At 41.3% G+C, this 20,932-nt stretch overlaps 2 protein-coding genes across 3 annotated transcripts in view; both read left to right on the top strand.

Moving 5' to 3' along the window:
* Positions 1-749: 749 nt before the first annotated feature.
* On the top strand, positions 750-10,872 carry sall3b (spalt-like transcription factor 3b; the record flags this gene model as incomplete). Its single annotated transcript, XM_083899369.1, has 4 exons — positions 750-831; positions 6,237-9,194; positions 9,277-9,626; positions 10,492-10,872. The coding sequence occupies 4 exons, from the start codon at positions 750-752 to the stop codon at positions 10,870-10,872; spliced, it is 3,771 nt and encodes a 1,256-aa protein (XP_083755495.1).
* A 1,256-nt stretch (positions 10,873-12,128) lies between these two features.
* The window catches only part of atp9b (ATPase phospholipid transporting 9B), a gene marked incomplete at both ends in the record, with an annotated part of 40,868 nt that continues 32,064 nt past the window's right edge, over positions 12,129-20,932 (top strand). For both annotated transcript variants that reach the window (XM_083899955.1, XM_083899956.1), the window contains 6 exons: positions 12,129-12,208; positions 15,252-15,425; positions 17,825-17,975; positions 19,218-19,331; positions 19,754-19,862; positions 20,572-20,630. In XM_083899955.1, the coding sequence (XP_083756081.1) occupies positions 12,129-12,208; positions 15,252-15,425; positions 17,825-17,975; positions 19,218-19,331; positions 19,754-19,862; positions 20,572-20,630 (687 nt within the window). The remainder of the gene's footprint in view (positions 12,209-15,251; positions 15,426-17,824; positions 17,976-19,217; positions 19,332-19,753; positions 19,863-20,571; positions 20,631-20,932) is intronic.

The raw sequence follows: 20,932 nt of genomic DNA on the forward strand, positions 1-20,932 counted from the left end.
GGAGTCTCACTTCCGAGGACGGAGCTGTGCGCGCTCTGCTCGACGCGCAAACTTTGACTTTACGCACGAATTCTATCTCATCTGCGGGTGCTTTCACCTCTTCTTTTTTTGCGGCGTCGAATGTGGACTTTACGCAGTTTTTCCTCAGGATTAGAGGATGGTAGAAGGAGCGTGTTACTGCTTGTGTGTGTGTGTGAAGTGTGTGTGTGTGAGGTGAGAGACTAAACCTGGGACATTCGTCCACAGGAGCGCGTGTGTGTGTGTGTGTGTGTGTGTGTGGTGCTGATGTTCATCCCACATCTGTGTGTTTGTGTGTGTGAAGGGAAACATAAAGGAAGCAAGTTCCCAAACGCACAGGGAGTTTGGCTCAGACTGGAACATTTTGGATCTGTGCGTAAAAGCAGCGGCTGATCCAGGACAGGAAGTGGACTAATTCTTATTAAGAGAAAGAAAAAAAAAACACCACACAGATATCCTCATTTCCATATCGAGTGTGAGTTTGTCTGGAGCGCAGCCAATCAGCCAGCGAAGGGCAGCGAGAGTCGTAAAAAGCGTTATCCTCCCTCCATCATAATTAGACTGACATGCGCAATCTGCACACGGACATCAGCACCATTTCACCGAGCCCGCTCCCACCGGAGGCTCCCGCTGTCTGCCCGTAGATGCTGCGGGGGAAAGACAGCACCGAGCCGCACAGAGACACGGAGAGACGGACACGGAGACGCGGAGACGCGGACACAGAGAGCAACATGTCCCGGCGCAAACAAGCCAAGCCGCAGCAGCTCAGGTCTGACGGAGACGCAGCGCAGAGCGGACTCAGCCGCAGAGACGGTGCGTGACTTTGAATCCACTTTTACTTGATTTAAAAAAAAACAAAAAGAAAACATAGTAGTTTTCAGGAGTTTGATAAAAAAAAAGAAAAGTTGTGATTTTATTAGTTTTTAATGGAATAAACGAAACAAACGGAAGAGGAAACTTTTAACATTTAACATTTTTAACATGTTTGAAAAAGTTCATGATTTACACCCAACAATCTTCACGTTTCAGTGAGTTATTGCTTTATTTTCGTCAAAATTCACCTTCAACAACTCAATATGATTTTGGAGCAGAAACAAAAGTGACACAGTGTATAAATCTATATCATCTTAAAACGATCTTATTATTTAATCCTTCAGCTGCTGAAACTCGGGCCTGTTTGTGTGAACTTTAATCCACCAAAATTAGGATTAAATCCACTTCTTTCTCTCTTTCTTTAATTAATAATTAATTCTGTTTAATTTTCCTCACATTGTAATTTAAGCTTATGCTGTGTTTAGTTCTAGACTTCTCTGGTTACTGTGTTAACTTAATAACTAGAAACACTGATGATAAACCAGGCGTAAAACCATGTTTATTATGACTATATATCTATATATATATATGTGTGTGTGTGTGTGTGTGTATATATATATATATAGTGTCCATGTGCTGCATTATTATCTTTACATTTTACCAGAAGTGTGCAGAAGAATAATTGCTAATAATTACGAGCACAGTCCATATTATTTGTAATGAGATCTCATTTATTGAATCTCACTGCGGGCCTGTGTTATAAAACACCATCACTCACACACACACACACACACACACACACACACACACACACACACACACACACACACACACACACACACACACACACACACCCACACACACACACACACTTTGACTTTTCAGCATGTTAATATTTCGTTGAACAACATGTTTCATTTTCTCCTCATGAAGCTCATATCAGAGGCTTTTATTAAGCTCAGCACTGACTCAAATCATCACCACTGTTGTGTTTTTAAACTCAGTGAATTAATTAACCTTTGACCTCATGGATCACATTCAAATTTGTTGTTGTTTATCCTAAAAAATGAACTGTGAATTTGTTCTGCGAACACATGTTTCTTTATTTGGTGGCAAACATCTTTAAATATTCCCCCATGCTGCTACGTGAGAGCGTATAAATCGAAATGATCCTGACGTAACATAATTAATGTCACACCTCCTTTGTTGATATTGGCTGTTGTCGCTTATTTTGATGCCAATCCTCATTATTTACTATTTGATGGATTTGAAGCAAGATCACGAGACGCCATGTGAATGAATATACAGTCATGAAAGAATGAGACTTAATAGTTTCTGACATTTAAATTGGGGATTTCACTGCAAAATTGAGAGGTCCTCATTCAATGATTTAAAATCAAGTCATTTATTGTGACGATTTGTGGACAAAAGACACAAATTATTACCTTTTTTATAACTGACAGTTTCCCGTTGTCTTGACTAAGTGCGATTTTTGTCCATATCTGTCAGTTTTAACGTAAATGGTGTAACTTAATTTACTGATAATTAATCCACACATCAGAATTATAGAGAAAGTGCAACATAGTTGTATTTAAAAACATCTTATAATATTTTCCTGCATTTTGAGTCAGTGTGACATTAAGGCAAATGACAAACTTGCAATCAAAGGTGCAGTGTGTCAGATTTAGCCACATGTATTGCTCAGCGTTGCATGTAGCATGTATGTTCAGTTATATTGTCAAAAGTTGTTAAGTTCACTGTCCACTGTGGGCCATTGTGGTCCAAAATGGCGTCCCCTGTAGAGCTGACCCTGGCTCCTGATAACGATTATACACGTCTGACAAATCAACTGTGATTATTTTATCTTTAATTTCACACACTGGACCTTTAATAGTGCAGATAAGTGGGACTGAAACTGTGACTGGATTATTAACCGATTATTGATTGAGCTTTCTAATTATTCAGGTTCTACATTTTTTTTGCTCTTTATAACGAATATATAATTTAAAAGGAAATAGTTTTGCGTTGTGAACAAGACGAGACATGTGAGGACAGATTTTCCACTCGATTAACTGAGAAAATGATCGACAGAGTGATCGATTATGAAAGTAACAGTGACTTTAAACTGCTAGTTTGAGTTATATATCTATATAAGTTTAAACAGCACGCTTTTAACCCTTTAAGTTACTACTCAACCATTTGGTCGACCACACTTTAAGTCACTATATCTCACTGAAAAATGCATCAAGCTGATCTCACTAACACTAACAGACGTCTCAACCGTTTGGTAGAGGCCTGTATCTGAAATACTGTAGGGTCTAATTTCACGTTATTGTTATCATGAGTAAATAAAATAAAATAATAAAAAATGCTTTTGCTTTTTTCGTGGTGCGTACCTTAAAGGGTTAATAAATTGAACTACTAAGCTTGTCAATTTGACAATAAAAATTGTCACTCTGGCAACAGATAAACTTCAAAATCTGAACACAGTGAAATGAAATAGTTTGAAAGTGTGATTTTGAGTTTTCTGTGTGTGCTCGTGGCCGTGAAAAGTGTTGAGTTGAGTTGTGTCAGACTCAGACTTGGGGGAGGGGGGGGGGCTCGTCACTCGGGGGGGGCCCTCGTCACTTTGGGGGCCTCCCACTGCTGTGCAGCAGGCGCTGAGGCTCCGGCACCATGAGCCGGGCTTTGATGGAGCCCTGCTGACTTAACCTCTGTGCGAGGGGGCAAGTGCTCCGGGTCTGGATCATAATACAATTAGTACATGTGACCCTTTGACCCCTGCCGACCAGAGGTCAAACTGCTGCTACTCTGACAGCCTGTTTGCTCTTCAGCTGCAGCTTCATTATCATCATCATCATCTTTTTTGTTCCCCCCCCCTCCCTCTTTCTTTTTCTTCTTCTCCTCCTCGAGGCCAAAACCACACAACAAGAAACAGCCATAAATCTGTTTTCTGCCCCTGACACTGTGGAGCAGAGCGAGGGTGACATTTCTAAATAAATTTCAAACCGACGGCGCTCGGAAAAACTCGCTCGGCCGAGTCAAATCAAACCTCATCTTTCCCGATCTTTGTTTTCTCTGGACGTGAATCTTACGCAGTGAAAACATGGTCCCGAGCTGCAGCAGTAAAAATGTTTTCGCTCCCGTGTTTGTCGAATCGCCCTGGTGATTCTCAGACCACCCACTCGCCCAAAGCAGGAACTCTGATTATTTCCTTCTGACGACTTTACAGGTTTCACTCGCACAGCTTTTTTTATTACAGTTGTCTTTTCTTTCTTTTTTTTTGCTGAATTTAGTCAGAAACTCTGTTTTTATTAGGTCAGATTGTTTAGAAGTGAAGCTTTTAACAGGTAAATCAACTCATGTCTTCAATATACAAATCAGGATTTTCTGAGTTTCACTCCCACAACTTTTATTACAGTTGTCTTTTTTTGAGCTGGAATGAGTTAAAAACTACATTTAAAATAACATATTTCTTCGGTTTTACTTGATATTTGTTAAACTCTCACAACCTTTGCCACTGTTTTCTGTTCTGAGCTGAAAAATATGTTTCCATTTTTGTTAGATTAAGTTTGTAAACGTGTTAATTAACTTATTTATTCAATGTACAAACAAGGTTTGACTTGATACTGGTTTTCCCTCACACAGACTTTGTGTTTTTTTGGAGATGAAAGAGTCAAAAACTATGTTTTTATTAGGTCAGATTATTCAGAAGTGACTTGTTTTTAATTTAATTTCTTTAATATACACATTGAGTTTGAGTTTCATTCTCACAACTTTTAAGTTTAACTTTACTTGAAAAAAAAAAAAAAAAAACTGTTTTTATTACGCCATGTTGTTAAAAACTGAAGTTAATAACACGTCAGTTAAAATATGTCGTTAATAATAAAAATAAGGATTTAAGGAGTGTCATTATAAAGGTGTAAATATATCAGACGTCTCTCTTTGTTTAGCTTGAGCTATGTGACACTGACAACACACACACACACACATATAATTAATAACATCTGCATCGGCAACTTTAAAAAAAAAAAAAATTCTGTCATATTTAAACAATTTCTTTTAAATACAATTTTATATAAATTTCCCATTTTTATTCTCAAATGAGTGTGAAAGCGTGTGTGTGTGTGTGTAACATTAATTTATTATTGATTCCCCCCCTGATCTTTCCATCTGCTCTTGCTGTCTGTTTCCTAATGGAGCAAAGCCGGAACAGATGATTGTAAAAATCCTAACGTCAGACATCAGCTCCTCAAAGAGAACAAAAAAATATATATATATATATATATATATATATGGATCAATGTCAAACTGAAGCAGTTATTTACCACCAGTGTTGTGTACCCTGATTTTATTTTAATTTTTGCAGAAAACCACATTACATTTTTGTTTTTTAACCGGTTTCCTGTAATTCAGGAATTCTGAATATGTATTTACTGTGATAGAAACATGTTCTAAACTGTAGAATTGTTTGAGGAAATAGTGATTTTCAACTTTAATTCACATAATTCACACATATATCGCCTGAGATGCAGCAGAGAAAAGGACAAAATGTCCGTCTCCGAGTGACGACGTGGTGTTGAGACCACTGTCGTCTCTGAAAGACGAGACACATTAACTGAAAATGTATGAATGCGCAGAAAATCAATGTCCTGTATGGGATTACGTTATGTGTCTAGAGATGGGATCACTTCACTGATGATCGTCATTGATCGTTTACAGGACGATAATTAACATTGTAAAAATTAAAGAAGGGCAAAAAACAGACCCATGTTTATGGGCCCTTTTGAATATCATGACTTTATACACAGGCTTCACATCTGTGAACAGTTAGCCAACCTTTGCTATAATTGAACTTCTGATATAAACAAGGGGAAACACGGTGGTAGCTATTTAATTTCTAGCTTCATAACTAAAGAAAATATATTTTACACCGTTTATGACCGTGTTGGGTTCGCTGTAGTCGTGCGTAGTCGTGTGGAAGACAGAACGCTTTTTTCTTTCTTTGACTTCAAACTAAACGTTTCCAGATGTGATTTGCATAATTTCATAGAAATCATCAAGGGCTTTCGACGTGAACTGTTTGTTTTGTTTGGACACTTTGAAAACCCTGGTGGAATTTTTTGAAGTCCGGTGGGTTTGAACGATGCTTGTCCCACACAACATTTGTTGTTTGAAAAGATGGGCTCTGTGTGTGTGTGTGTGTGTGTGTGTGTGTGTGTGTGTGTGTGTGTGTGTGTGTGTGTGTGTGTGTGTGTGTGTGTGTGTGTGTGTGTGTGTGTGTGTGTGTGTGTGTGTGTAAGGATTCATTACTGTGAGATTAAAGGGGGGAGAGAAAAAATGTGCCACCGGTGAAATAAATGATCAATTTTGCATTCTTAATCTTGTTTTCTTTACTTTTTCAGGCATCTTGGAAGTCACGGGGAGAGAGGAGAGTAATGGAAGCTGCCAGAGCAGTGAGGAAACACACGTCTGTGACAAATGCTGTGCTGAGTTCTTCACTTGGACTGAACTGAGCGAACATCACAAAGTCTGCACTGAGGACTCCTTGGTGCTGATAGTTAAGGACAATGAAGTTCACGAGGAGTCTCCCGTGGGGGCCTCGCCAATCCCGAGTGTAGCGTCCAGCAGCGACTCATCCCCGGAAGAGTCCACTGATGCCGGCTTTGATCTGGGAGACAGTCTGGATAACATGGAGGAGGACGAAGCCATGGAGCTTGATCCTCACCCGCAGGAGAAACACACTATGACCTCCAGCCCTCGGCTTCCAGACTCGGCCGAGTCCGCTTCCCCTCAGACGTCATCTGCGGCCGACGGCTACAGCATGCCCAGCACCAATGTGACGCTGGAGATCCTCCACAGCACCAGAGTGGCCGTGGCCCAGTTCTCGCAGGGGATCAGCGGCAGCGGTGCAGGGGGGAAGGCGGCGTCAACGGCCATCCCCATGATCCTGGAGCACCTGCTGGCTCTGCAGCAGCAACAGGTCCACCAGCTGCAGCTGATCGAGCAGATCTGCAGTCAGGTAGCGACGATAAACAGACACCCAACACAAGCTGCGTTGAACCCGGCCTCCAGATCCCTGCCTCTGACATCGAACCCTTTCCCCTCTCAAGGCATCGTCGCTCCTCCCATCCTGCCTCTGTCCGGAACAATGCCGTCCAGTGTTAACGGACAGGCTGCCGTTACTTTGTCGTCCGTGCTTGAAAAGTCTCAAACTGTCCCCTCGCAGACTGTTGTTGGGAAGTGCGACTTCAGAGACGTTACGTGTACCTCAGCATCCTCGGACAATTCAGCCCCGTCTCTCTCAAACAGCAGCAACAGCAGCAGCAGAAGCAGCAGCATTTCCATGTTGCTGCCTCCTTTCACCAGCTCGCAAAGCGGCAGCAGCATCAGCTGCACTCAGACACTGAGCTCTTCCACCAGCCCGCTGTCCCTGGGGCAGAGCAACCTCCTTAGCTCGTCCTCCAGCCTGCCATTTCTACCTCAGAGCCCCCCCAGCAGTGTCATTTTCCCCAACCCGTTAGCTAGCATCGCCGCCACAGCTAATGCACTTGACCCGCTCGCCGCCCTGATGAAGCACAGGAAAGGGAAACTGTCCAACGTGTCCCTATTTGAAACCAAGCCCAGCCCGGAGGAGCCCTTCTTCAAGCATAAATGCAGGTTCTGTGCCAAAGTGTTTGGCAGTGACAGCGCTCTGCAGATCCACCTGCGCTCCCATACAGGAGAGCGGCCCTTCAAGTGCAACATCTGCGGCAATCGCTTCTCCACAAAGGGGAACTTAAAGGTGCACTTCCAGAGGCATAAAGAGAAGTATCCTCATGTTCAGATGAACCCTTACCCGGTGCCAGAATATCTAGACAATGTGCCAACAACTTCTGGGATTCCCTACGGAATGTCCATCCCTCCAGAAAAACCTGTCACCTCGTGGATGGAGAGCAAAACAGGTGTAGCTACTCTGCCGGCCACCATGGGTCTTCCTCTGTCCTCCACTATTACCAGTGTCGGAGGCTCAAATGACCTTGTAAGTGTAACACCATCCGTTAAGTCTCCCTACCAGCCATCTCCTGGTGAATGTGTGTCTTTGTCTCCTAACCACAGAGGCAGCGAGGCTCATTTCTCTCCTGTTTCAGAGTCGGCACCGTCTAACCTTGAGACTGAAGCATCCAATATACTGAAAACAGAGGGAGTGCACCTGCCGCAGAACTGTGCAATGAGGCCGAGAGCCACCTCAGAAACAGACACAGCTCATGCTACTATCCCATCTACGGCCACCACACCCGAACCCACCACCTCATCATCCCCTGTCCCCGACTCTCCACCAATCCCGTTCAACTCAGATGAAATTAGATTTCAATCGGGCGGCCTCCTGGATTCTATGCAAACATCTGAAACCTCGAAGCTTCAGCAGCTGGTGGAGAGTATCGACAAAAAGATCACAGACCCCAACCAGTGCGTGCTCTGTCACCGCGTCCTCAGCTGTCAGAGTGCACTGAAGATGCACTACCGCATTCACACGGGGGAGAGGCCCTTTAAATGCAAAGTGTGCGGCAGGGCCTTCACCACCAAAGGGAACCTGAAGACGCACATCGGCGTTCACAGAGAGAATCCTCCGGTTCAGGTGCAGCACTCGTGTCCAATTTGCCAGAAGAAGTTCACCAACGCCGTCGTTCTTCAGCAGCACATCCGCATGCACATGGTCGGACAGATTCCAGACTCCACCCTGGTGGACGGGCTGCAGGACATGGACAGCGACGTGTCCGTCAACGGGACCAACTTTGACAGCCTCAGCAGCAGCGGCAACGACTTCAACGATGACATTTCGATGGAGGACGAGAACGAGGAAGAGGAGGAAAGTATGAAAGAAGATGCGAGTCTCTATAAACCCTTGATCTCGGAATGTAATTCCCCTCCGAAGTCCTACGCCATTGTTTCAAGTCTAGCAGCTCTGGAGAACCAAATGAGGATGATTGACTCGACTGTAAGCCTAAACCACTCGTTCTCCATAAAACCCCTCACGAATGGTTTTGTCAATAACAGCCAGCTCAACATTAAAAGTGCTTTATCAGAGAAAAGGGTTGTCAACGGCCCGCTCGTGTCCGAGTCCTCCTGTTTACCTCACGCGTCCACGTCTCCCAGTCGAAGCTGTTCGGAGAATGTGACGATCAAATCACCTGCAGTGAAACACAACAGACCTGAATCCCAGGAGGCGTTGGCAGCGTCGGTGAAGAGAGAGCAACCCGAGTCTCCCACGTCAGCAGCCGCAGTCGCAGCCGCCCAGGAGCAGAGAGGAACCCAAGCCAGCAAACTGTGTGTGAAAGAGGAGACGTCTTACAGTTTGTCCTTTCAGCTGAGCAGAGACAGAGGTACAGTCAGAACGACCTGTGTTCGTTTCAGTGCGCTCGTCTTCTTTGTGGAGCTTTTGCTCATTTGTGTCTTTGATTTCACCTGCAGGTCAAAGCATCCCCAGCCTGGTCACCAGCACATCGCCGGCCAGCATCGTCAAGACGGAGGTGAACGGCCACAGTCGCCCGAGCAACGCGCACGAGGGCCATCGCGCACCGTTCACCGTCCACGTCCCTCCGGCTCACCCGTCAGTCGTCAGCCCGGCGATGACGTCGCTGCTCGGCCCCGCGCCGCTGCCGCGACGGACGGCGAGGCAGCACAACTGCAACGTGTGCGGGAAGAACTTCTCGTCGGCCAGCGCGCTGCAGATTCACGAGCGCACGCACACCGGGGAGAAGCCTTTCGTCTGCTCCATCTGCGGCAGAGCTTTCACCACCAAAGGCAATCTGAAGGTAAAGAGATTAAGGGCAATTTCGTGGTTCATAAATTGAGATATTCATCTTGTATATTGCCATGGAAAATAAAGAGCTAAAATGTGAAACATTGTGTCTATATTACATCATATACCAATACCAATTTCCAAAATAAACCAACCAATTCATTAATTTAAAGATCTTTAAAGCCCAAAACCAATTAAAAGTCGTACTAGATGAACTCTAGTTGTCATATGATATACTACTGAAGGAAATTGGCAATAAAACATTCTAAAAGGTGATTAAAGATGTAGCATCAAAGGCACAAGTAATGGCGCTTTTCCATTACACAGTTCTAGCTCGACTCGACTCTTCTTTTTTTTGCTTTTCCACTTGTAATAGTACCTGATGCTTTTTTTAGTACCTGCTCTGGTGAAGGTTCCAAGTGAGATGAGCTGATAATAAAATGGGACGTCACGTCAACAGACTGCAGGCCACTGATTGGTCAGTCCGACACAAGAATCAATCTGAACAATGCCGAACTGTAGATCAGTTAAAAAGGCTTTAAAATCCTGAAAACAGGCGTTAATCGCCAACATTTAGCAAAGGAAATGTCTTAAAACAGATGAGCCTGGTGTATTTAGTAACAGCAATGCTGAAAGCTGACAATCGTGACTCCGAAATCACAACTGGAGTAGGACTAAGTCTGTTCTCTGGTCATGCAGGAAGTGTACTGAACGATTCTGTGAACAAATCTTTTTAATGAACTGATTCAAATTATTCAATTCACCGCGTTAGAGCTGAGCAGTGCTCAAACTGTAGAATGGAAAAGCGCTGTAACGTATCAACTTTGGGATTTAGATGAAGAACGTCCACCAGATTAAATGTATGTCATATCTTTTAGGTTCACATGGGGACTCACATGTGGAACAACGCACCAGCGAGGCGAGGCAGGCGCCTGTCCGTGGAGAACCCCATGGCCCTGCTGGGTGGAGAGGCGGCCAAGTTCGGGGAGATGTTTCAGAAGGACCTGGCGGCTCGAGCCATGAATGTAGACCCTGGATTTTGGAACCGCTACGCGACGGCTATCACCAACAGTCTGGCCATGAAGAACAACGAGATCTCGGTGATTCAGAACAGAGGCCTCGCTCAGCTTCACCCTCTGAGCGCAGGCATGGACCGAGTGAGAGCCGCAGGAAGCCCCATACCCAGCCTGACCAAGACAGGCATGGACAGACATTTTTCTATGCTGATTGACGACAGCAAAGAAATAGGGATCAACTGAACAAAAAAGAATGACAATAATAAAAAAAAAAACACTTATGCAAACTATTGTGGACGTTAAGATATTTGTAAAACGACTCGTTTGTTCTAATGTATTATATATAGACTTAAAAAATTAAGTTTTTATCAATTGACAGAGAAAAAGTAGGATATTCACATTTTGCTATTTTTTCCTTTGCAGTCATTTGTGAAGGTTTTTTTTTTTTCTATAAATGACGGTGCTCAGACTCCAAAAAAAAGAAGGGAACGTGTGTTCACATCAATGATGCAAAGGGACCGTCATCTCCTGCGGACAGCTGCCCAGCGCTGCTGCGAGAGCTGGTGCAAAGCACAAACGTACGCTCCTGAAACGTAACCACAACTACACACTGCAACGGTCTGTTGTCAATGTTATGGTGCGAAATTGTCATTCTTAAAACAACAGTTGGACTGAATAAAAAAATGGAAAAAAGAAACTTACTGTATGTCTACTTCACTTCCTCACAGATTAAACACTGAACAGAGATTATATTGATATCATTTTCACACCTGAATCAAAAGTTGAATGAGGATGGATTATATCATAGTTTGCTCTAGAAACTGCAGCATTGTTTTTCCCATTTTGTGTTAGTTTACAAATAATTAAAGGAAGTTTGTATGCATTTTATTTTGTATTCATCGATCTTAGTAATTGACATTACATACTGGTCATCTCCAATGAATCAATTTAAAACAAATACAACAAAACCAGTTTCAGTTCTCAGATTATATCGGAATTAAGAAATAATCCTCAAATAAAATGAAAACAGTGTTCAGAAAAATCTAATTTTCATTCATAACATATACTTTATCAGCTATAAACATGTGTTTTCAGCCCAACGATGATAGATTTCTTGATATGCACACTATAATGCTTGTTTTATATATTTATATTTTTTTTATCATGACTAAAATATACATTTTCTTTGACCACACTGTGGTGACATATGTTGCCTTCAGTTGCTCCAGGGAAAACGGTTACTACTTATGGTTTAATATTTGTAAAAATGACAACATTGTGAGTTCTTTAAATTTTTACATCATACTGTAACATATTTAATAGAGTGGACGGAAAGCGTAATATATTTATTTTAATTTTGACATTAAAGCCTTCGGTTTGAGCTCCGTTTTGTGCTGCATATGAAAGTTCCAACTGTTTCGGACAGTACGTGAATGCCGCACACTCGGGTCTTCCCTCGTGCGTGTGACGTCAGGACGCGCAGGACCTGCCCAGCCAAGATGGCTGACAGCATCCCGTTAAATCCGGTGCGGAGTAACTCGAAGAGAATCACGTATTACAACTCCGCCAGGCATTCAAGGTATGAAGGGGCCAGACGAGCTGTTCTTCGGCCTGACAATGCAGTGAGCGGTCGGTTGTGTGGCACTTTAACCGTCAGCTGCGTCGGTTCCTCCCTAGCTCCGTAATTGTTTGTAGCGCGGCTGTTAGCTTGTGTTGCTAACACTGCTGCTGACAGCTCATACGCCGTTTCCCGTCTGACAGCTCATTCCTGTGCTCACATTGTCGTCTTTTAACACAAGAAAACGTGTTATGTAATAAAAAGTGTATCGATTTTTGTTCAAACAGCTCCATAGGCTTTCGCTTTGCGTTAGCGCGGGTTAGTGACACATCTTTGTTGACCACTTTCATTTAATTGAAGTCACATGACATCAGTTTGTCTGTGTTCCTCGTGCTGGTCAGATGTCATAGACATTGTTTTGTGTTTTTGGATTTTTTCTTTTGGCTGTGTTGAGGAACATTGATTAAAAGCCGTGATTGTGTATTTTGGGATTACTTTTTTAAAAATGTTTTTACACAGTGGAAACATTTATGAGGCAATACGGTCCCATTTTTTTCATTCCTTTTTATTCCACAAACAGGACTATTTAATAATGTGCTGTATATGGTGACGAATAAAGCTAATTATGGCATTCATACAGTCTTTAATAGAGCATTTGTTTGTCTTAGGGACACAGGTGGATTAATTTATTAATGTTTGCCAAACAAATAAAAAAATTGATTAAAATCAATGTTGCCACCCATTTTTGACACTCAGATAACCCCCCTAAAAAATAGAATGGAAACAATCAATAAAAGTTATCTCTTGAATGTAAGGGTTTATTCTTAATTCTCCATTAGTGTTGCAACTAATGATTTATTTTATAACTTGAGGGCGGAAACAGTTAGTTCATTAGTTGATCACTAATTTAATCGTCAACCATTAATTGGTTTTTCAGATTTTTCAGCGTCTTAAATGAAAAATGTCTTTGCTCCATATAACAAAGAAATCATTCAATCTGAATCGTCTTGGTTTTTGGACAAAACAAGACATTTTAGAATGTCATCATTTCCAGGTATAAGATACACCATTCAACATTTTTCACACACTTTATGGACCAAGCGTGTACAAATCGAGGAAATACTCGTCAGATTAATTGATAATGAGCCTTAAATCACTTAACATCTAGATTATTTCAAATATCACAACAACTCGATGTCTCGTTTTTGTCCACAAACCAAAACATTTCAGTTTTTGTTCAATTTTATTTATTTGTTTTATGGTGCAAAGAAACCAGAAAATATCTACATTTTAGAAGCTGAAAATGAAATAATAATAAAAAAATACACCCCAACCTTTTATTAGATTTTCTAAATACAATTGTTGAAGATTAATTGAGTTATTTCAACTACCTACCCACATACCAATCAACCAATAAAATAATCAATCAATTGTTCAATCAATTAATTATACTATTTTGGCCTTTGCTCGACTCTTACCCAATTTACTCAGGTTCTCAAATAAAACATTACTGACAATTTGGTTGGTTATTCTTTAACTTTTATTGATTCTGACCTGAACCGGTCTGTATTGATTTTCCATCTAGATTTCTACAAGATTGAAATCTTTAAATAACCAAATTATCTTCTTCTTAGTAGTAGTGGCTAGCTCTGTTGCCTTACGGCAGAAAGACCCGTACTCTGGTTTCCTCCCACAGTCCAAAGACATGCAGAGGTTAATTGGACACTCTAAGTGGAACGTAGGTGTGAATATCAGCTCAGATTGGCTTCAGCCTCCCACGACCCTCATGTTCAGCATAAAGAGGTAGACGATGAATGAATGAATGAATCTTATTTCTTCTAATGAAAATTAGCAGAGTAGACTGTCCATGTCTTAATGAACGTGGCCCCCATAGTCTCTTGAAACACCCCTGGTACTTCTATTTTAACCGGTATCATATTTAAAATACACACTGGTTGCTGTAGTGATGTGAGAACTTGGACAAAGATGGAATCTGTAGAGAGATGGATTGATTTATTTTTAGAGGGCAGAGAACAGAAACTGAAATTTGAGCCTCGGCGCGATTGACGTCACTTTTGCTTCTCCCTCTTTATTCACTTTTCTTTGTCTTGTGGTCCGTGATTAACGCTCTTGTGACAGCGGTGTTCTTGCTGATACGTAGCCTTTGTTTACAATCACAAATGATTCTCATGTTTAGCTACTGATAAGCAGTGTCTGATACGTGGCTTTTTGGATGGGGGTCAAATTAAACCGCCCCGATGTGAGTCGTGACTTTTATACATCTGAAGGTGATGGAAGCATCTAAAAAAAAAGTATTCTTCCTGTATTTAAATGAGATGAAAAGTGACTGCTTCCCACGATCAACAGCACAGTGTTTACTTTAGCTGTGTATGTTGATCAGCAGGTTTTGTTTGTTAGTGCTGGAGTCCTGTGTTCTGCTTTGCAACATATACACTCTCCAATGAAATTCAGGACACTATAATATTGCCATGTGTAAAACTGCATCCAATGAGTATTTTCTCCATGAATCGAGTATTTGTTTGGTCCTTAAAATGTCAGAAAATGTTGAAAAATCAGTGTTTCTCAAACCTGTAAATGATGATGTTCCCTAAATGATTCAGTTTGAATGATTGCTTTGTCAATTAGGGCAATTATACCAGAACATATACACATTTAAGAACCTGAAAAAAATCAGAATTTTTGTTTTTGATTATTGGAAAAAAAAATAGTTGACGATTAATTAATACAAGACAGAGAAGACAATGGATTCCAGACTAGTGTTTGTAAACTGTGGTTGCATCTAGTTGTTGCTACTGTTGTACGGGGTGGAGAATAATCCAAATATCTTTGAAGAAACAGCATTTAATCAAATATATGTTGGAACTTGATTTTCTTTTTTTTAAAAGTGACACCCTTAGTTTCCAATTAATAATCAATAAACCTGGGTTCACATTTACAGTGACGTACGCGTTGATTTGTGTTGTTTTAACTAAAGGGAAATTCATTTCTGCGTCGTATCCTGTGTCGTTATGACATTTCTAATCGCTGCTTACTGTCCTCACAGATACTCTGTAGAAGATGAGCCGTCTAACCTGGATGAAATGCCACTGATGATGTCGGAGGAAGGCTTTGAGAATGATGAGAGCGATTATCAGACGCTGCCCCGGGCCAGAGTCCATCAGAGACAAAGAGGTTTAGGGTGGTTTCTACTCGGAGGGTGGAAAGTCCTCTGTGGCAGGTATGACTCTCATTATTAATATATTCTAAACTAATCATGCGTTGGTAAAGTGTTCTTTTTCAAAGAAATTAGACACTATAGGTCAAACAATATGCTGATTTTTAGAAATCATAAAACAAGCCTTAAAAAAGGCGATTAGTCCAGTACTTGTTTGAAAATGTTGATCAGTGTTCCTCAAACTTGTAAATGATGATGTTCTCTAATGTCTTTGAGAAAAAACATTTCCTGATTTCTTCGTTATATGGAGCAAAGAACCAGAAAATATTCACATTTAAGAAGCTGAAAAATCAGAAAACCCTAACCTAAAGTCTCATTGTGGAGTAATAAAAAACAAGAATTCATACAATCAGGTGATTGTACACTTATTCCATATGAAAATGATTTACTTTATATTTTACACACTGCACCTTTCACCTCCATTAGGACTGTGGAAGCTGCCACTGTTTTGTCATTCAGTTAATGTATGTTCGGTGTATAATGTCAGTACGTCTGCCTGTGACGATCAGCTTGGATTTCCAACGCTCCGGTAGCTGTGCGTGAAGTGAAAAGGGAGGATAAGGGCATATTTTTGGTCGAGTTCCTTGATGCGCATCATCAGTCCAAAAAAGATTTTCAGGTCAAACAGAAGAGGGAGGGCGGTTTATCCAGCTAATGATTCATTTGACAGGTTTTGTCCTCTAAAGATGCTCCCGTCTCTCGCTCTCATTCTCCCTCTCTCTCTGGCTCAGAGACGAGTGTTTGTTTATGCCAGAACAATAAAGTGTCACAGTAATAAACAAATGTTTGTGCAGCACTCCACTGCCCAGAAAGTAACATTTACCCACAGAGCAATTTCATAGAATGTATGGTTTTTGTTTTTTTTGTTGTCAGCGATGCATCTCCTGTTGAAGCCGCATATTGATCCCCAGCCCTCCCCGAACAACCACCCCCACCCCTCCCCCGACTAATGAACAAATCGGATTTTTCACAGCTGACCAGTTTGATGCTTTCCAGTAATTTTATGTGTGCTTAGTGTGGGATTATAAAACACAAATAATTCACACTGAATAAGCCCCGACTGTTCAAATGGCATATTATTTGAATAGCATTCATTTGCTCAAATAATCGCTCTTATGAATCTGGACGGCTTGTGCACAGAGAACACGGCAAATCCAGGCCAATACAAACAAGGCGCTTTATATTTTTTTAAACCAGAGTTGATTTATTTAGTTTCATGTTTTGCCAACTTGCTTAAAAGGTGGAAAAGCCAGGTCGATCAGCATGACGGTGCCCAGGTGCCAGGTTAGGTCATGCTCACATCGAGCCGCTCTCATTGTAATTTACCCCCACACGCTACGCTGCTGTGTTTGTGTTTGATATCAGATATGCTAGATAAGCTCCAGTGTAGTCATTAGCAGGTTGATAGAAAGTCAAACACTTTTTTTAAAAAGTGAACGTCAACATACAAGTTATCTCTTTTTTCTTTCTTTTAGTTTTGCACAATGCACATCGCTATGTTCTATAAGAGAGGACTGGTGCTTATGTTAGAACAAGGAAATGAATGCCATTTTTTCATCATGGTATGGTGGGGCTTGGTACAGTATGTTTTGGAATGGTAAAGCTCTGGGTCAGGCTTGTATTTGGACTGAGAACAGTGTTTATGGCTGTAGAATTGTCAAATATGTTCCTGGAACAACCCCTGGATAGATCGCCAGTCTATAGTTATATAATTTTCTAAATACCACAAACGGTCTAGGAGTTACGATTTGCGTTTTCACAGTCTGTGCATAGTGAAGCAAGCGATATATAAACAGTAGAATTTTTATCCTTCCGATATCCAATCCAGTGACTGATATCCTATCATGAATAGTCGCAGTATCTGATTTATTGAATTGTCCCATATTATGCTAAATCAACTTTTTAATCAATTAATTCTTTATATTTGGGACACTGGAGGTCTCAGTTCAGTTGGCAAAGTGTGAAAAATATGACTCACTCATGTTTTTGTGGTCCTCCTCAGTCTAAGTACAGGAGATAAAACACGCAATGTTGACTTCCGTGCTCATTGGGACGTCACAATGCGCTAAATTCCTGGAATTGTTGTCTCGCGGAGCTTGGCTTTGTCCGTAAAAATGTGAGAGTGCAGGCGAGGGAAACGGTATCTGAAAACCGGAAGTCTAAGAAGTCTGCGATAAGTTGTATTCTTGGCAAACTTCCAGCCTCAGAGGATTTATCTGCCCAGTGGATACATGTTAAATATGACGGCAATGTGCCTGCTAGAGCCTGCAAATGATCACTTTTCCAAATGCTAACTGCTGTTAGCTCCCAGTAGCCTCTGTGGCTGATGTCATTTCCTGTCCCTTAAGTTTCCTTTTACTTACACAAATCAGTATTAATGTCTTGTTTTTTTCCCCCCTCAGCTGCTGCGACTGCCTGGCCCATGCATTCAGGAGGAGGAAGGAGCTGAAAGCGCGGACGGTTTGGCTCGGCTGCCCGGAGAAATGCGAAGAGAAGTATCCGAGAAATGGCATCAAAAACCAGAAGTACAACGTCTTCACCTTCGTGCCTGGGGTGAGTCAGCGTTCACAGAACCACATTAGTGTCCTCTTACGTAACATAATTTTTTTGTTTGGGATCTTTGCTTCAAACACAGCAGTTATGGGCTTTTTATTGCTTCCATGTTCCCACTCGTAATAACCTTTACCGTGCATGGTTTGTCCTTTCATTAACAGTATGTGAGGCACAGTAGCATGTGCTGGATCTATTTGTTAAGCATCCTGTCATTAGGGTTAAGGGTTTTCCACTGTAGGAGACATTAGGGATCCATCAGTTACTTATTAAAAAGCAACCGCTTCCATGATTAAGAGGGCCACCTTTGGCTCGGGCCATAAAATGTCAACTGTCTATTAGAGACGTAGATATTCTCATCGATGTGGAACAAAACAGCTCCACCCCCCGTTCTTTGAATTATTTAATGCACACAAATTAAGTTTAGCAGTGTGCGTTTCTCCCCCCCTAAAGGTCAGGGGGGTTCATTAGCCGAAGCGCGTCGTCCATTGATCACATCGTCTCTGATAATCTGTGACCAGACACTAGACTCTCATTATTGCAAACATTATTCAAAATGTGACCTTAGATGAATAGAATACTTAAAGCTCCTCCCTCACTGTTGATATATAGCCCATTAACGACGAGGTGTCAGGAAGTTACAGTTGGCACTTTGGTGTAAGTGAATAAGAAAGTTGATCTGTTTTATTCTCTTTTTTTTATGTTGTCATCGCCGTGAGTTTATATGTCAGTTTGTCCTTCTGTTAGCAACTTCCTGTCTACAGCTTTTGACGAATCAATCTGAACTTGTTGTTACACGTAGGTTAGCAACCAAGTATGCTCCCATACAATTTTGTCAAGATTCTAACCACTGATGATGTCACAAAAATCTCTTATAATGGGCAAAACTGTATCTCAAAACACATGTGTATGCAGGATCAGACACTTAACTATCAGATTAAGTTTCATCCAGAGCTGATCCAGATTACAAATTTGGAGGTAGTTTAAATGCAACATGGAAAATCCCATTTAATAAGTTCAGATATGTATATCGCAGCAACATCTTAAAGCAGAACTTTGCAAGTCTGGTTGAGTTTTTCATCTTATTGTCCATGTGTTGCACTACTGTAGGAGTTGTTGTAGCATTAACATGCATTATACTTTTATAATACTTTGAATTGTTGTTGCATACTCTTTGTCTTCCTACTGACTTCTGACTTGTTTGTCTCACCCTTGCTGGATCCTTGTCCTCTCGTCTCTTCTCAGGTTCTCTACCAGCAGTTCAAGTTCTTCCTGAATCTCTACTTTCTGGTTGTGGCCTGTTCCCAGTTTGTGCCATCACTGAAAATTGGATATTTGTACACGTACTGGGCGCCTCTGGTAAATACACTGTAGTTTTTCTTATTTTGTCACATAAATGTCAGAAAATGTTTATGAGTATTTCCCAAACATGGAAACAATGATGTTCTCAAATGTCATGTTTTTCCACAAACCAAAATGTATCAATATTAATGATTTCTTTGTGATGTGAGAGCAAAGAAAACGGGAAATATTCACATTTAAGAACTTATTTAATCATTAAAAAAATCATCCTATTCATCCTATTACACGATTCAATAAGGAATTGATTAATAACCAGTTCATCATTGGAGCCCTTGTGTTTTTTAGGTGTTGTCATGTGTTGAACTCGTGAAATGTTGATTAATTTAATAGTTTATTTATTGTAGAGTGTATTGATTTCAGTGTTCTGTCCGAAAATAAGTAAAATGAAACGGTCTTCTTCTTCTTCTTCTGTCCTTCAGGCTTTTGTGTTGGCCGTTACGATGATGCGAGAGGCCGTGGACGAGATGCGTCGCTACCGACGGGACAAAGAGATGAACTCCCAACTCTACAGCAAGCTGACAGTCAGAGGTGAGTGAGGGGGATTGAATGATATCTTTCCACTCTCCTCCTCGTGCCAGGAACTGTTTGCTGACGTTATGATAACGGATATTTCGAGCTGCTCCCCCGTGCAATTTAGAGACGACACCCCACTGCATCTACACTTGTAACTGAAGTCATTCGTCTTGCTGTAATTGCATTGATTTTTTTTTTTCTTTCTCTCCTCTCTCGACTTCTTGAGACCGTATGATCTAAGATCTGTTCCTTTGTTGGAAGTGTGGTAAAATCCCCTTGTGTGATATTTGTGACTGTGGCGGAGGAGGCAGCTTTCACACCCAGTGTGTGCTCAAGTGAGAAGAAAGAGGAGGACGAGGGTCACAGCGTATACAGGGGAAATAAAATTGACTGAGCCTCTTTATGGGGGTGGGAATCACAGGGAGCCTCACGATACGATATGCGATACATGATCCACGATACAACAAAATAGAGCTGTTGTTTTTATCACTATTGCCATAATATTGCCAGCCATTATATTTAGTATTATATTTTGTCTTTATTCTATCACCTTGCTGGCAGCTGTTCCTTTAAATGAAGAGGAGGTCACGGGCCATATTTTCATTATAACATGATATTAATGGTCAGCCATATGTAATCAGTTTGGGTGCCACATGTGGCCCGTGGGCCGTGACTTGTTGTTATTGACGTTTATCTTTATGCAACCTGTGTTCTTCTTCCTCAGGTAAAATTCAAGTGAAGAGTTCAGACATTCAAGTGGGAGACTTGATCATTGTTGAGAAGGTGAAAGAACACTTTTGGTCAAAGTTTCATATATGAGTGTATTTATCTGTTTATGTGTAGCTGCTTCTGTGGTTCCTGGTTACGTTCACAGCAAATTGTGTGCAAATATAAGAAATTGTAACTTAAGTGTTTGCTTGTTAAAAACAAAAAAACAACAACTTTGTTTTAAGTCACATGACAGAATAAAGGAAACCAGATTTCTTTCAAGTATTCTTGCCAAGCAAATTTTTGCAGTGGCAGATTCTGGCCTTCCATCCTGAAAGTTGTGGTTAGCTGTCTGTCAGCAAAACAACCAAAAACAA

Source organism: Microchirus variegatus (genome assembly GCF_963457635.1).
Source record: "Microchirus variegatus genome assembly, chromosome: 13".
Lineage (NCBI taxonomy): Eukaryota > Metazoa > Chordata > Actinopteri > Pleuronectiformes > Soleidae > Microchirus > Microchirus variegatus.